Source organism: Carica papaya, chromosome 9 (assembly GCF_054855325.1).
Source record: "Carica papaya isolate Zhongbai chromosome 9, ASM5485532v1, whole genome shotgun sequence".
Taxonomy (NCBI): Eukaryota; Viridiplantae; Streptophyta; class Magnoliopsida; order Brassicales; family Caricaceae; genus Carica; species Carica papaya.
Genome location: NC_142317.1, coordinates 24,476,453 through 24,494,665, shown reverse-complemented (window position 1 = coordinate 24,494,665; position 18,213 = coordinate 24,476,453). Strand labels below are relative to the sequence as shown.

The window sequence follows — 18,213 nt, the reverse complement described above, 5'->3', positions numbered from 1 at the left end:
TCTATTTTTTTAACCTGCATTAGCCAGACACTATCATTATCACCGCTTTGCATCCCTCTAAAGATTGCTGCACCTAACGAGGAGATGTACTTTGGATCATCTACTGGTGGAGTATTTTCATCAAATGTGTCACTGTAATGGTTCAACAAATAATTATATAATATTGAGGCAAAGGTAACACACAAGAAACAGAACAGAAAGATATTAAAACATACGACAGATAATAGTTAAATTTTTAACTGCATTGGCACAAATTTTCTATAACTCGACAAGCAAAAACAGTGAGAAATGTTTCATAGCTGCCAAAGCACATAAATCTTCAATTGAATCCACTGACTATTATAAGAATTATTTTTTCTGTCCAGTTTTGGCTGCCTAATCTTAATCTTCTTCTAGGCTTGAATTTTACTTAACTCATTGAAATGTCCCAGTGAGATCTGTAATTTCAACAGTCAGGCTGTTATAGTCTACACCCTGGTAAATGCGGCTCATCAATATCTATTCCAAATTATATAACTTTGTGTCTTATTTAGGATATAGTTCCATCTATTTCTTGCTTCAAGCAGGAAGTGAACTTGAGAGACCTTATGCTGTTTCTTTTCTTCTTTTGTAGTTGACATTCTTTCTAATTTAACCACCCTAGAAACTTTGCCGTTCCTAAATTATTTGAGGCCTCAACCTGATGACCAAATGACCTGTATCCTAATCATTTAGGATTTGCAAGTGAATGCCAAGGATCCTTTGGTGGTTGACTTATTGATTTTTTTGAAGGGTTTAGTGATATACAACTAATGTTCATGATGCTTTTAAATTTTAAAATTATCAAAAAAATGCCAGAAGCCATGACTGACTCATAAATATTGTAAGCATAGAAAAAGAATGTAAGATTATACCAGTTGTATATGTGGCTAGTCCTTCCATACTCTGCCAAGACAGCAGGAAATTAAGCATCACAACAATTTAGCAAATTGTAATATTTTTTTTCAATAGAATGTAATTTTAGAAATATGCGTGTGGGATGGATGTGCATTGTGAAGTCCATCATATTAATCTATAAATGATAGATAAGTTAATTTTCTATTGGTTTAAACTTTTAGAATAATCAGTCATAATATATCATTTAATATGGTATCACAGCCAAAAGTTTAGTATTTGAATCCTAGCAGTCGCCTTATTTATATTAATTAGTTTCAACACAAGGTAGCCTGTGCTTGATCCATGTGTAGCAGACCTAGTAGGTTTGCTCCTGAAAAGATGTATTAGTATATAAATAATCTAGAGTTTCCTATAAGTTTAAACTTTTAGATAATCGGTCGCAATCTATTACTTAGCACAACTAATGAGGGAGAGACAAGGGAAATTTGACCTTTCTATTTGTTTATGGGCCCTGTTATATCAATTAAAGTTATGTGCCAATGCAATACAAAAAGAAGCAGGAAAAGACATGATTTGGTAAAATAATCATGTCCCAGTCATTGTGTCTCTTTGTATGCTTACCTAGAGGAACTTGTTACTGGAAATCATTTTATTCTTCATTTAACCAGAGAATAAAGTACTATCCTGGTGAATTTTGCAGGCATAAAATGGAAAAATAAAATAATAATAAAGAGGGAAGGAATTCAGATCGGTGGACCTTCGAGTTGTTGCTCAATAAATGCTCCTCCAACCTCAACGAACAAAGGATCAGTGGCATCCAGGAGGTAAGTGCAGCACCATCTAGGATCACTTCTAACGGAAAACCTGAAGGATGAACAAGTATGAATAGCATGTCTAACTCAATGAAACGGCTGAAAATACTTACCTTCTGAAGCCTATAAAAAAGGATATGGTAGTTGAATTTTTGTCATATTCCAATTTGACTCTAATCCTCCAAGTCCTTGGAGATCATAAACTTCTCCCTACATTTTTCCTATGTTATTAACTTGATTCTAAAAGCACATTCATGAAAGATATGTAACATGCAAGGGGTGGAAAGACAACAATTTTCCATAATTCTGACTGCCCATGCTACTTCCACTTTTTTTTTTTGGGATAGAAGAAAGAAATGTCAGAGAGGAATAAAATGAAGATACTAGAGGAGGACAAGAAATCTTCCAAAGCAAAGGAAAAAAAAAGAGATAAAACAAAAATCAATACTTGATCATCATCCAATCTCTCCATGGAACCGCTAAAGAAATACGTTTATAAGCTCATGTATCTCAGCCGAAAGAGTCACCAAGAAGAACATCATCTATCAGAGAAGTAGAAGAGATTAAAAAAAGGTCCCTAAAGGTTCTAGCATTTCTCACCAACCACAACACTCACAACCCAGGAAAAGAGCTAGTTGTCAGAAAAAAGGAGTCCATCCTCCTTGTATACTATCTCAATTTCCTCAATTTTGTGTAGTTATCATCCCTCAGTTTTACACTAAACATCTCCTAAAACAATTGATCCGAAAAGATTGGCAAGTTTCTTTTAAAATGTTTATCTTATTAGGCAAACATCTTTTGAAAGATTACATCCCATATCTGCTCCCTCTCTCTTTCCTGCAACCTTTTCCTTTGTCTGCACCTGACTATAAATTGGCGATAAAAATATTAATGATACTGAAATAAGTGCTTAACAAGATAAATTCGGTAGGAGAATATCCTAACAATACGTTTTAGTGCTTAACAAGAAAACTTAGTTCTTGCAATTCTAATGTGGCTTGTTATTAGACTTGTAATATACTTCTTGTACTTGTGCTATAAAGAGCACCATATTATACATCAATGCAAAAGAAACAATTTATTCACAAATTGCTCATGGTATCAAAGTCAAATTAGATCATTTTCTCCTCTCTTCTATAACATTATTAAACATATTTCTACATCTTTTCCTTTAACATTAATAAGGTCATTTTTTCTCATCTCTTTAAAGTTATCTTCTACCTCCTCTATCTATGAATGTTATTTTCAGTTTTTAAAAAAAAAACATTACTTAACATTTTCTTCTTCCTTTAGTATGGATCAAGCTCCAGAATCTTACATCTCTGTCAATCAGCCTGTTCTCAGTGTTTCATGTACTTGGTCCAATCACCTTTCTTTTTTCTTTTCTTAAATATTAGAACTACGTCAGTGACCGCTTAGACTTTAAAATTACCTGATCTTGAAATCATCATTCTTACTTGTTTTTCTTGGGCATCTTATCTCACATGTCAATGGCTCCGCTTTCTGTCCATTAAATTTACAGCAGAGGGAAGGAGATTGACAATCCAACTGCCACAGCGAAAGCAGAAAATTGTGTCAATTTTTTTTTACCGAGTCCAGCAGAGGGAAAAGTGAGAGACCAGGTACCTATATCCAAAAGGGCTCTTTTTGACCGAGTCCTTTTACCTTTGATTATGAAAATCACCAAGTGAAATTATTAGATCTATACTTGTATTTGACACCCAGAATTTGAGCAACACACAGTTGAAAACTTCCGTCTGTTGGTAAAGGTGTGCCGCTTAGCACCAGTGTCAAGCCATCAATCAGCATCATCCTTGACAAAATTACACTCCATCACATTGTTTTGAGGCATCTTTGACAAAAAACATCTTTGTTGTTTTTTTTCTTCCCCTATTGGAGAGCGAATGGTGCAGGATAGGAACTTGAAGCCATGACTATAATTAAAAATCTAGGTGTTTAACCAATTAGCTAAGCTTTTTGCCCTAAACTTGGGGCTGATATCACTTTTGCTTTCCACTTTCTTCTTCTCAACCCTCAAGTGATATAGCGCCATATTGAGAGAGCATCTTCCATACCATGTATAAGCTTAGTGCAATTATCACTCCGTTATTGGGGGAACTTGAAGATTATATATTAACATGAAAGAATTTCGTCCGTGTTTATTCAATAGAACATATGGAATTGACTATCTTTCATTGATCTTGAACCTGATTAAGGATAGGTTCCATCAATCACCTAGAAGTCTTAGTAATCACTAACATAGAACTTACTGGTTTCGACTGTTCAGCAGCATAAACAGCCTTCAAACCAAAACTCCCAGGCAGGCTTAGTTTTCTATAAATATTAATCATACAGTGAATCCTTCAAAAAAATTAAGAATGTTTTGATGATAGAGATAATCACTGTCATTCCATTTCTATACTGATGTTATAGCTTCAGTAATTTATGTTAGACATGCACTACGACTAAAAGGAATTCCAGAACAAGGATGTACTATAACACAAAATTGCATCAGATGCTTCAAAGGAAATTCCATCTTTTATTCCCAGCAAATCCATCATAACATAGAGATCAGGAGCAACAAAGAAAAGAGTAGCAACAACAGTTATTGGAGTAGACGGATACTCAAATTGTTAGGAAACCAGAATGAAAATAATATCAAAAAGTGACTTGATAATGCTTCTTGCATATAGTTGGAGACTCGCACTGTGTAAGAACTCTAATAACTCCTTAACATTTTTCACCAACTGGTAGGAACCAAGTACTTCTCAACCTCAACACTAAATCTCAAAATTTAGGAAGTAGTTGAACTTCTGAAGTTCCTATATTTTGCTTCTTGTTTCAGTTTTATGAGACGAAGTTAATCAAACATATGAATGAGTATACCAACTAATGACACATGTATGTGACATTTTAATTATACATACACTAACAATTAATAATATGCGAATCTAAATGATATGCATATGCATTAATACATGTAGGCATGAAAATATATACTGACCTTTAAGACTAGTGCATCTAGAAAATGCCAAACTTGATGCATTGTTATTACTTAAATTAAATTGTTTTCCAATACAGTAGGCGACACTATAACTTCTTGAAATCCTAATTGCTCTTGTTAATAGACTTGTAAAATACTTCTACTTGTTTTTTCAGCAGCACCGTATTATGCATCAATACACAAGAAAAAATTTATTCATAACTTGTTCCTTCAAGAAATATAGCAATTTGCCTCTATACTAGATAACATGGATCCACCATGTCATAGTTTTATCAACTGCAGGACAAAAAAAAAGAAAAAAGAAAAGACTAGGAGAAAGTTCAAATTGTATATATTGTCCGAAGGAGTGACAATAGTGTTTGAGAAACCAGTTAAATGTCTGAACCATAATTCAGAGAAATATTTTCTTCTTCAATGTGTCAATTTTGGTATAAAATAGTACTCACCAATTTCCTAAACGCGTTATTTTTGCAGATGGGAATTTATAACTAAATGCTGCAGGAACGTCTCCAGAAAATGCAGGCAGAACTGAAAAGCAGATCCATAATAACTGACGTCAATGTCCAAAAACACATAAGAAAGGAATTGAAAGAATGGTCCACGAATAACCACCCAGATTACTGTTTAAAAAAGATATCGAGATATATTCTTTTCAGATAAGTATAATCTTTTTAGAGAGAAAATGTTGTTTGTTAATTCAACAAACCAATTGCAGGCAATAGTCACCACAAAAGAACTTTGCAAGCACAGCAACTGATAAGGAGTTCTATTGTTTCCATGTAAGGGATATAAAAGGGAAAAAAATAGTAATAGCTCAAATCACTACCTCTCAGAATAATGATATTGATTGAAATTGCAGCTAGGAACAACCACCACTTCATTAGCAGAACTTTCAATTAAAACATATTATACTATTAAGACATCAACTCAGTGTCCAGTTGCATAGTAAATTCTAATTATGAAATGATTATTTGGTAGGATTACAGTCAGCTTAATTATTTTTGGAATATATATTTATTATTGCTAGCTGGAGACATCAACACTTTATACTATTGTTTATCATTACACAAAATCGCATTACTGCTTAAATCATACATACATATGTTGAATTGATCACATATACTCTCCGTTATACTCACTCGTGCACATCACCTTTACTTTCTGTGCATACTCAATTAACAGTGTAATTGAACAGAAAAGTATAAGAATATTTTTTGATGATTTTCTTCCAATAGGTTTAAGATATATATACATATAGAGGGATGAAGTTTTTGAGAATGAAAAAATTTTCTCTTATTTCTTTCATTCATCGGGTTGCTATTATACAGGCAGATGGAGGAGAATAAAACAAAATAACAACCTTCCTCAACAGAAAGAATAAACATAAAATGGCAGAGGGCATCCCCAGCTGCCATACTTGACACCTGCACAAAAAGACAAAAAAGGAGAATAACAGAAGAAAGGGTAAAATGGTAAAAAATGGGGAGAGACTGGTTATACAATATTTCTACACTCCCCCTCAATCTAGTTTCCATAAATGTTGAGTAAACTTAAATTGGATATTAATTCAGTAGAGGATCCCTTTGGTAGTGCCTTTGTGAGAATATCTATTGTTTGTTGTCCAGTAGGAATATGTAACAGAGTAATGGAATGATCTTCAATCTTTTTTATGATGAAGTGCCTATCTATTTCCACATGCTTAGTTCGATCATGATGTACAAGATTTCTAACCATACTGATTGTTGATTTGTTATCGCACCATACTTTCATAGGAGTAGTAACTAAAACTTTTAATTCCATCAAAATCCTTTTCAACCAAACATCTTCACTTCACATATTCCATGAGCAAGTGATCATAATTCAACTTCTGCACTACGTCGTGATACAACAGATTGTTTCTTGCCATGTTAAGTAACTAAGTTCCCCCAAACATAGGTACAATACCCAGAAGTGGATCTCCTGTCAGTCACAGACCCTGCCCAATCTGCATCTGTGTAAACTTCAATATCTCTGTTCATGGTTTTCTGGCAGAGTAATCCTTGCCCTGGAGTCTTTTTAAGGTATTTCAAGATTCTGTATACTGCATTCATGTGATCCTCGGTGGGTTGATTCATAAATTGACTTATAGTATTTACTGTAAAACTGATGTCAAGTTTAGTGTGTGCAAAATAGATGAGTTTGCTCACAAGTTTTAGATACCTTTCTTTATCAACAGGTTTACTTTGTACCCAAGTTTGGTAGTTGGCTCCATAGGTGTTTCTACTGGTTTACACCCAAACATCCCTGTTTCTTTTAGGAGGTCAATAGCATATTTCCGCTGTGACATAGATATTCCCTTTTTAGATCGAGCAAATTCCATTTTAAGAAAATACTTGAATATTCCAAGGTCTTTGATCTCAAATTCTGTAGCAAGAAAAGCTTTGAGTTTATGAATCTCCTCTATGTGATCTCCTGTTAAAATGATGTCATCCACATACACAAATATGACAGCTTTCTTACAAGAGGCACAATGCTTGACAAATAGGGTGTGATCAAACTAGCACTGCTCGTAGCCCACATATATCATTGCCTTGGTGAATCTATCAAACCAAGCTCTCGAAGACTATTTTAATCCAGAGAGTGATTTTTTGAGTTTACTTACTTTGTGTGAGTCATATGACATCTCAAGACCCAATGAGATTTGCATGTAGACTTCTTCTTCTAAGTTGCCATTGAGAAATGTGTTTTTCACATCAAGCTGATAGAAAGGCCAATTAAGGTTAGAAGCAAGTGAAAGTAATACTCGGATAGTATTGTACTTAGCCATAGGAGCAAATGTCTCCTGATAGTCTATCCCATAGGATTGAGTGAAGTCTTTAGTCACTAGGTGAGCCTTGTATCGATTCACACTCCCATTTGGATTGTATTTTGTAGTAAAGATCCTCTTGCATCCTACTTTACACTTTCCTAGAGGCAAGTCTATCAATTCCCATGTCTCATTCTTTTCCAGAACCTTGATTTCTTCTTGAATAGCATCTCTCCATTCTGGTAATGTGAGTGCCTCATGAACAATTTTTGGTTCGGTAGGACTGTTGTCTAATTTGCTCACAAATGCATAATACTTTGACAACAAATTATCAAATGAGACATAATCTTGCATAGGGTGTTTAGTGCAAGATCAAATATCTTTCCGCATAGCAATAAGTAACTCAGTGTCATGACCAGATATTGCAATAGTATCAGAAATTATTGTAGAATCATTACCTGCTGTATTCTCACTACTTGGTACAAGAATAGATTCATGAGAGTGCGTGATTGATTCGGGCACTTTACCAACTGGAGCTTTATTCTTTATAGTGTAGATACGTAACTCTTTATTGATTGCAGGTAGTACAGGTTCAGACTCAAACTCTTTGTTACTGGTTTCACTCATAGATTCAGACAACTCAAGAGTAGGGAACTCGAGAACAACAGAAGGAGGTGATATGTTAGGGGACATGAGAGGAAATGTACTCATATCCCACAATTGATATTGCTGAGTAAAATGTTCCCCCTGAATATCACTAGTGAGATAGAAAGGTTGATTTTCAAAAAATGTAACATTCATAGTATTAAAGAAACGACAGATTTCCGGACAAAAACATTTATATTCTTTCTTATTGGGTGAGTATCCAACAAAGACACATTTTAGGGATTTTGGGTCAAGTTTTCCTCTGAGGTGACTATGAACGTGGACATAGGCCGAACAGTTATAGACTCTGATAGGAAGGGTATTTAAAACACAGGAGTGGGTGATTGAAAATTGAGTATACGGGAGGACATTCGGTTTATTAAGTATGTGGCTATGAGTACTGCCTCTTCCCAAGGATATTTTGGGACATGGGTAATGAACATGATTGATCGGGCTACTTCAAAGATATGTCTATTTTTTCTTTCGGCGACACTATTTTGTTGTGGGGTGTTTACACAAGAATTTTGATGAATAATACCCTAATCAGAAAGGTATTTTCTCAATGTGGTTTCAACATACTCATATCTATTATCAGATTTCAACACTTGTATATTGGTATGAAATTGATTTTGAATCATAGTGTTGAATTGTCAAAAAATTGGTCCAACTTCAGCTATTTCTTTCATGAGAAGAATCCAGATAATTCTAGTATAATCATCAATAAAGAATACAAACCATTTTGTTCCGATGATATTCGTAACCCGCGAGGGATCCCATACATTACTATAAATTAATAAAAATGGTTTTGAAGGTTTGTAAATCAAATGTGGATATGAATTTCGAATGTGTTTAGAAAATTGACACACCTTACACAGGAATGAAGTTGGATTTTTATTCCGAAATAAAACTGGAAATAACTTTTTCAGATACAAAAAATTTGGATGTTCTAACCGATAATGCCATAACATGATGGAACTTTCACTGTTCAAATGACTTATAGATTCAAAATTTATACAAACTGCATAGTGAGTTTATCCACTTGTAGGAGTTTTATCAGCTTGTAGGAGATATAGCCCAGAATCCATCCTACCATTGCCATTCGTCTTTCCTGAATCCAAGTCCTGAAATTCACATAGATTTGAATTAAACTTATCAACACAATGCAAATCTTGAGATAATTTGCTTACTGATAAAATATTGCTGTTCAAGTTTGGGACATAGAGTACTGCATACAAAGTTAACCATGGTGACACAACAATTAACCTCGTCCTTGCCACTTTAGAAATTGACTCATCGGCAATCGGATGGTGAAATCCTCCTTACACTGATTATAATTTTGAAAGAATGACATATTTCTTGTCATATGGTCTGATGCCCTAGAGTCTACAATCCACATTTGCCCTTCTGTGGAATAAGCTGAAAAAATAGTTAAACAAAAACCTTTGTGTGCAGTGGAGGGATTACCAAGGGGCTTTTGGAAAAAAAACTTCTGCAACACCTCCATCTGCTCGGGGCTGAAAGGAGAAGCTTTTGTGGGAGCGACAGGTGATTCCTCCGTCATCACAAGGTTGCCCCGATGTGGTTTCGGCCTTGAGGTCTTTTTGTCGTTTGGTTTTCCGTGGAGCTTCCAGCATTTCTTACGATAGTGACCTGGTTTTCTGCAAACTTCGCACCAAAGTCTTCCTTTCCTCCCCTAAAAATCAGTCGTCCGAGTTGTAAGAGTAACGGCAGTCTCAGTTTGGTGTGCACTGAACTGGGGCTCACCTATTACTGCTTTCTTCCAAGTCGTGAGAGCTTAAACAATCTCTGTCGGGTCAAAGTGAGCTTCTCCCAGCATGACCTTCTTCCTGCTTTCTTCACGGCAAACTTTGGAGAACGCCTCTCGAATGCTCGGCAGCGGCTTGGTGCCCAGAACACAATCGCGCACTTCGTCCAAATTCTTATTCAAACCCATTAAGAATTTGAAGATGCACTTTTGTTCGGTGATGGTCTTAAACAGTTGGGCATCTTCGGGACAACTCCATTGACGTTCTTCGAAAGCGTCGAGTTGTTGCCAGTTTCGGGTGAGGGTGTTGTAGTATTGGGTCACTGTCAACTTTCTCCATCGCAGGTTGTGGAGATGAGTTTCTATCTTGAAGATGGCAGACGTGTTGTCGCGGCTGGAGTAGAATTCACGAGCGGCTTCTCAGATGTCGTGCGCTGTCTCATACAGCAAGAAGTTCTCTCCAATCTCAGTGGTCATGGAATTCACCAACCAGAATATGACGAGACTGTTCTCCACCTTCCATGAACGAGCATTTGGGTCGTTGGCAGGAGGTGCTAAGAGTTCTCCGATGAGGTATTCGTATATGCCTTTTCCCCGGATGAACATCAACACAGACGATGACCATTGTAGATAAATGCTTCCATTTAATTTGTGCCCAGTGACGAACAAAGGAGTCTGATCAACCAGGGTGTGATTTACCGGCACAGAAAGGTAGGATCCCAAAAGAACTTCGGGAGGAGAGGAGGTCCGCTCATCCGTGGCCATTTTGTATGAACGGGATGATGATTTCGGATCAAGTATGCTCTGATACCATGAAGTTTTTTAGAATGGAAAAATTCTCAAAATTTTCTCTTATTTCTTTCATTCATCGAGTTGCCATTATATAGGCAGATAGAGGAGAATAAAACAAAAATAACATTTTTCAATAGAAGGAATAAATGTAAAATGGCAGAGGGTATCCCCAGCTGCCATACTCAACACCTGCACAAAAAGACAAAAAAGGAGAATAACAGAAGAAATGGTAACATGGTAAAAAGATGGGGAAAGACTAGCTATACAATATTTCTATAAGGGATCTATGTATAACCAACATAAATAACCTATTAGTTTGTTATTTATGATTACGCTACTTTATATGAAAAGTCAACTACCTATAATTATATTATTCTATTAAGGAAAGTATGTCGTAATCTTGTAACACTCCCCCTCAAAATGCAGTATAAATATTAATCATGTCAGCTTATACGAAGATATTTAATCTGAGTTCCATTTAAAACTTTTGTGAATATATCACCTAATTGTTCTCCTGTTTTTATATACACAGTATAATCTTCTCACAGACAACGTGATAATTAATCTCGATATATTTAGTTCTTTCATTGTATATAGGATTTAAAACAATATAAAGAGCAGTTTGATTATCACACCAGAGTTTTATGGGTGACATGGGATTCAAACCCATTTCAGCTAAAATGCATTGTATCGATAAAACTTCACATGTGGATTGGACCATAACTCTATACTCAAACTCTGCATTGAAGCGCAACACAGTGGTTTGCTTCTTACTTCTCCATAAAACTAGGTTCCCACCAACAAAAAATGTAGTGAACCTTTTACCAATTTAGATACAGCCCGATCAGCATCTGTAAAGCATTTAATGTGAATATACCAATGATTGCTAAACAATATGCCAAGTCCCAAAACTCTTTTTAGGTAGCATAGGATCTGTTTCAGAGCCTTCCAGTATTTGATTGCAGGTGTAGACATAAAACGATATTAACAGCATACCCAATATATGGGTGAGTCACTCTGAGATAGCTCAATCTCCCAACTAATCGCCTGTACTTTTCCAGATCATCAAAGGGATCACCATCATATTTTGTAAAATGTACATTTGGCATCATTAATGTGCTGCATGGCTTGACTTCAAGCTTTCCAATTTCTGCAAGTAGATCAAGTACATATTTTCTTTGAGACAAGAAATCTCTTTCTTATTTTTTATTACTTTTACTCCTAAAAAGTATTTTACTTTACTCAAGTGACGCAAGAAGTCGGGATCAAAATACCTTGATCATGAATTCTACATATGCATGAGCATGGAGAAACTCAAATGCCTAACTAAACACTCTCTAGTTGAATGACATTCAACAATTTGAATGCAAATCAAGATAACTGGAAAATAAAATAGGAATAGAAAAGATATAACGGCTTACCTAATAAGTTGGTTCAAATTCTCAGATTCAACAAGATAGTTGAAATAATCTCACTTGTAGAACTCTTACTCTCACAATTTAGCAAGGCTAAATGTTAAAAGTAAACTATAATTTTATTATCTGAATTGAACTTGATATTTACAGTCTAATTTAAACTCTTTATATAGGCTTTCATCAAGTGTATTCTAAACAAAATCATAGAAAAAAATCTATCCTAATACTTACCTTATCCTCATCTAAACCTAATTAAAAATAATAATCGAAATACTAGTCCTTATCTAAATGACACTAAAATATTAATTAAAAATGCATACTTTAGTTAGAATTAAAATTCTCCTCTCTTGAAGCAAAGAAATGTTACGGCCTAATTCTCCACGTTGTCTTTATCTTAAATTTGGTCATCAACATTTAATTAATTTTTATTGTATAAATTGAGTTGAATGTGCCTTTGAAAAGTATCTTAATTGAAGTAGGAAATGAATCCTATTTTTGGATAATTCCCATGTGTGAAATTAGATAGGATAGATTTTGAAATTTCCCTTTTCCTCTTTAATTCCAACTCCTTTATCTTAGTTAATTCTTGAAAAATGATTCCTCTTTAGACTCTAGAAGCAATCAGTCTCCAACACTATACTTGACACACTTCATAGTTCTAAAAGGACTCTCATAACCGAATTTGGAGTGAGGAGACGTGTGAGGACTCTCCTCATGCATGGGAGGATCCCGCATGTACAGGTTCCCCTTTACCCACATGTCCTTTCCCCACACATGTGCGGCATGTGCCTGCCCATGTGAACTAAGTTGCTCACACATGTGCGGGTTCCCCTTTTCCCACGCCTTTTCCCCACGCATATGAGCTCAGTTGCTCACATGCACAACATGTGCCTACCATGGACCTTCCCTTAGGCCTTGATACCTTATGGTCGAATGGGCCAAAGCCTCCTTCCTTTTGGGTTGAAACTTGTCCTTTTTCCTTTGCCTGTGATTTGCCAAGCCCATGACATACTCTTCGGGTTTTAAGCCATTTTCCTTGTTGTTTGGCCAGGCTAGGAAGCCCTCTTAGATAAAAAACCAAGTACATCATGGAGTGGGAATTGCAGTAGTCCTTTCGAGAGAAGGAATCCCTTTTCCCGTAGGTAGCTTCCCTTACCTGTGGATCCTGCACGCGCGCACTATGCTGGCGTGTTGGGCTGCATGCTGGCTTGCGAGTGTGCCCTGTGCGTGCGACGCTCCTTTCTCGCGCATCTTCATGTGCGCAAGCAACCTCCCTGCAGGCTGCCACTTGCTTGCGGATTCTCAGCATTTTGTGGAATCTATCAATTTACAGGTTTTTTTTTTCCCACATGTGAACATCTCTTTCCGGGATTTTGTTTGAACCTTTAAGATTATTTTTGGCCTATTTAGGATCACATCACACCTCCTTCAAAAAGATTCGTCATCGAACCTTAACTATCTTTAGCCCGAGGTTGCTCGTATGAGTAATTTCCGAAGTTCTGTAAGATATCATCACTAGAAACAAAAAAATTTGTAAATAAACACGGTTCATCTGAGCTACCGATTTTCTCTCCTTTTGTATCTTTCATGATAGGATGCTCGACTTTTGCAAGAGCATGAACTTCTTCTTAACTAGGAGGGTCTCTATCATATCATGACATGACCAATCCATCTCTTCCCTCATGCTTCTCGCACTACTTCCCTCCATATATTGTAGTTTTTGCACACCGTACCGTAGTTCGACAAGTTCTTTGCAAAACTCATAGTAAAAAAAATCTCAAAGAAATGTTAGTAGAAAATAACACTCCTTCGCAATCTTTTGTGTTTACTTCATAACCTCTCAACACTCAATCTTCTTCCCTCAAGTTGAGCGATCGGAATCGAATCCTCTAAATCGATACCTATACGTCAGTTTTAAAGACACTTACAAAACATCCTAGAGGAATATTGACTCTAAAAGGTGATAAATTAAAGCACATGAATGAAGAAGTTGTGATGCTTTACTTAATGTCTAAAGATGCAATGCTAGAATTTAAATATGAAGCAACAGTTCGCCCACCTTTTTTTATGGATGAGGTAATCGTCCTTTACTTTATGCAATAATGAAAACAAAGGTTTTCACGCATTTGGTGGGTGGGGTAATCTTCCTTTGCCGGAAAAAATTTTTTTCGCACACCTGATAGATGGTTAATCTTTCTTTGTTTAGTGAATGCAAAACACAATGTTGGATTGTCTTATGATGTGCAATCAGTTCTCTTTTTTTTTTGGATTTTTCTGATTTTTTTTTTTTACCATGGGATAAACAATCACTTGAACAAACAGATAAATTTATTCAAGTGAGATGTAACACAACGAATGAGCACTTAATTTGATGAGTGCTTTGCAACACGAATATGCAAAGTAATCTAAAGATAGTAGGTTCACTAGGAGTTTAAACTCTGATACTAAATGACGTGGGAAAGCAGGATCAAAATATCTTGATCATGAATCCCACATATGCATGAGCATGTAGAAACTCAAATGCCCAATTAAACCCTCCCTATGTGAACCATATTCAACAATTTGAATTCAAATAAAAGTATTTGAAAAATAAAATATGAATAGAAAAGACGCAATGACTTATTAGATAAGTCGATTCAAATTCCCCAAGTCAACAAAATGGTTGAAGTAACCTCACTTGAAGAACTCTCACTCTCACAATTTAGCAAGGGTAATTGTAACGAATAAATTGAAATTCTATTATTTAAATTGTTGATATTTACAGCCTAAGGTGGGCCCTTTATATAGGCTTTCACCGAGTGTATTCTAAATAAAATCAAAGACTAAAAATCTATCCTAATAATTATCTTATCTTTATGTAAATTTAATTAAAATGGTAATCCAAATACTAGTCTTTATCTAAATTACATTAAAATATTAATTAAAAATGCATACTTTAATTAGAATTAAAATTCTCCTCTCTTGAAGCAAAGAAGTGTTGTGACCGAATTCTCCATGTTGTCTTTATCTTGAATTTGGTCTTCAAACTTTAATTAATTGTTGTTGAAGAAGTTGAGTTGAATATGTCCCTAAAAATTATCCTAATTTAAGTAGGAAACAAATCCTATCCTTGGATAATTCCTATATGTGAAATCGGGTAGGATAGACTTTGAAGTTTCTCTTTTCCTCTTTAATTCCAACTTCTTTATCTTAATTAATTCTTGAAGAATGATTCCTCTTTGGACTCTAGGAAGCAATCGGTCTCCAACACTCTACTTGTCGCACTTCATAGTCCTAAAAGGACTCTCATAGCTGAATTGAGATGCCTGAGGACTCTCTTCACACATGGGAGGATCCCACATGTCCAGGTTCCCCTTTCCCCACATGTCCTTGCCCCACACATGAGTTAAGTTGCTCACATGCACAGTATGTGCCTGCCGTGGACCTTCCCTTAGGTCTTGATACCTTATGGCCGAATGGGCCAAAGCCTCCTTCCTTTTAGGTCAAAACTTGACCTTTTTCCTTTGCACACGATCCGCCAAGCCCATGACATACTCTTATGGTTTTAAGCCCTTTTCCTTAATGTTGGGCTGGGCTAGGAAGCCCTTTTAGATCAGAAACAAAGTCCATCATGGAGCGAGAAATGCCGGAGTCCTTCTGCGACAAGGAATCTCCCTTATCGCGGGTAGTTTCCCTTACCGGCGGATCCTACAGATGCATGTTGTGTTGGCGCACCTAGCGTGTGTGGAAGCGCTTGTGCCCTAGTTTGTGCGTGTGGGCTTCTTGGTTACGGGCGCGTGCACTGTGTGCGCAACGCTCCGTTCCCATTTGTCTTCATGCGTGCAGGCAACGTCCCCACGGGTTGCCACTTGCCCGCAGGTTCCCGATGTTTTGCGGGAATCTGTCAATTTGCGGGTTTTCTTCTTCTCGCATGTGAGCATCTCTTCCTAGGATTCTATTTGGACCTTTGGGATTAATTTTGGCCTATTCGAGACCATGTCACCAAGTTTTTTTGTGAAATTTAGTATGCAAGAATGATTTAAGAGAAGATATTCTGGCACAATCATATCCTTTAATGACAATATCATCAATATAAAAAAAATGTATATTTCAGTTGTAGATTATCTATAAAAAACTGAGTGATCACACTTATTCTTTTTCAGCCAAAATTGTAAAACTATTTCACTAAATTTGTCAAATCATACACAAGAACTTTGCTTCAAACTATACAAAAATTTCTTTAAATGACATACTTTCCTATACTCTCCTTGAACAACAAACTCAGGTAATTGCTTCATATACACTTGTTATAAGAGATCACCATAAAAGAATGCATTCTTGATATTCAAATGGTGTAAGAGCCAATTTCAAGATGCCGCGATAGAGATGAATAAATGGACAGATATAAGTTTGGCCACTAAAGAGAGGGTATCAAAATAATCCACTCCATAAGTCTGAGTATAACCTTTTGGTATAACTCTTGCTTTAAGTCTTAGAAAGAGCTATCTGTATTCATTTTGACTGAAAATCTATCAAATCCCAAATATGATTTTCATCGAAAGCATTTATTTTCTCAAGCGTTGCATTATACCAACCAGGGTGGTCCAAAGTCTTCTTAACTATCTTGAGTATGGAAATTGAATCTATAAAAGCAACTAAAGAGATAGACAAAAGAGACAGGTGACTATATAAAATAAAATTAATAGTGGGATAAATAAATTTAGAAATAGTGCACTAATCTTTACATTTGCAAAGATTAGTAAAAAGATCAAGGTCATGTGCAGTCGAATCAGATGACAAGAAAGCTGGTGCAGAACATGTATCATTTGTCTGTTATCTTCTGAAATAAACATGAAAAATTGACGGTTGTACTTGAGCTGGAGACACACCAACACCATCATTAGCTTGCTCAACTAAAGCTAGTGGCACATTATTAGGAGAAAGACTATTATCTGATTGCTTACAGGCACTCGGTGTGAACTTTTAGATGAGTCACTTATCGTCCTTCTCTTGACTTATAGAATTAGACGATGAGGAGAAGAACAGTGTATTCTCCAAAAAGACCAATCAATTAATACTACATATTTATTGAGATATTGAGAATAACACTGATATCCTTTCTTATGCGAGAATATCTCAAAAAACACACTTCAAAGTCTTTGGGTCCAACTTGATAACATTAGACTGTATATCTCGAATAGCTACCAAATGTCTTAAATTTCACCGACAATAATGACTTATCTGGAAAAAAATATTGTAAGTAACATCTTCACCAAGTACTGTAGATGACAGAAAATTAATAAAAAAACAAGATGTGAAAATAGCATCAACCATAATTGCATAGGGACTTATGTTTGGAACAAAAGACTCGAACAGTCTCAAGTAAATGTTTGTTTTTTCTTTTAGCAACTCCATTTTGAAATGATGAATTAACACAAGAAGACTGCTGAAGAATCCCTTGTTAAGTCATTTAGTTGTGACATTACCATTTCTCAATACATGTATAGAAACATTGAGTTGGATTTTGACTTCAGTACAAAAAGTACAAAAGTGAAAAAATATTTTAAACAATTTTTTTATAAAATATATACAAATCATTCGAAAAAATTTATTCATAAAGATAACGAAATATATAAATCATGTTTTATATGGAACAAGATAAGGGTCCCAAATATTATAATCAATTAACTAAAAAATAGACCCAGCCCATCGATTAATTCTTGGACATGATGAATTATGATGATGTTTTCCAAACTGACATAACTTACAATCATGAAGATACATTATGAAAATGAGGATAAAACTTCTTCAACACAGGGAGAGAATAATGTTCCAATCGAAAATGTGCTCCAAATGGAGAGACAACACTAGAGTAGGCAACCGATCGAGACATCCAAATATCAAGAATGTAGAGACCATCTAATACATGTCTTTTACAAATTATTTGTTTCATCATAAAATGCTGAAGAAGACAATGATCGGAAAAAAATGTGATACAACAATTAAAATGTTTAGTAAGTTTACTCACAAAAATCAAATTAAGAGTAAATTTATGTAAACTTAATACACATGACAAAGTAATAAATGAAGTTGGTTTTATGGTCCTAGAGCCCACAATGTTATAAGTTGACCAATTACCA

The 18,213-nt window shown here is 35.5% G+C and overlaps 1 protein-coding gene across 4 annotated transcripts in view; it reads right to left on the bottom strand.

Annotated features, from left to right (window-relative positions):
- CYL1 (alpha-N-acetylglucosaminidase family / NAGLU family) overlaps window positions 1–18,213 on the bottom strand; it is a 56,721-nt gene that overhangs the window by 30,613 nt on the left and 7,895 nt on the right. For all 4 annotated transcript variants that reach the window (XM_088210939.1, XM_088210941.1, XM_088210940.1 and 1 more), the window contains exons 7-10: window positions 5,139–5,220; window positions 1,634–1,740; window positions 894–924; window positions 15–132 (exon numbers count right to left, since the gene is read on the bottom strand). In XM_088210939.1, the coding sequence (XP_088067065.1) occupies window positions 15–132; window positions 894–924; window positions 1,634–1,740; window positions 5,139–5,220 (338 nt within the window). The remainder of the gene's footprint in view (window positions 1–14; window positions 133–893; window positions 925–1,633; window positions 1,741–5,138; window positions 5,221–18,213) is intronic.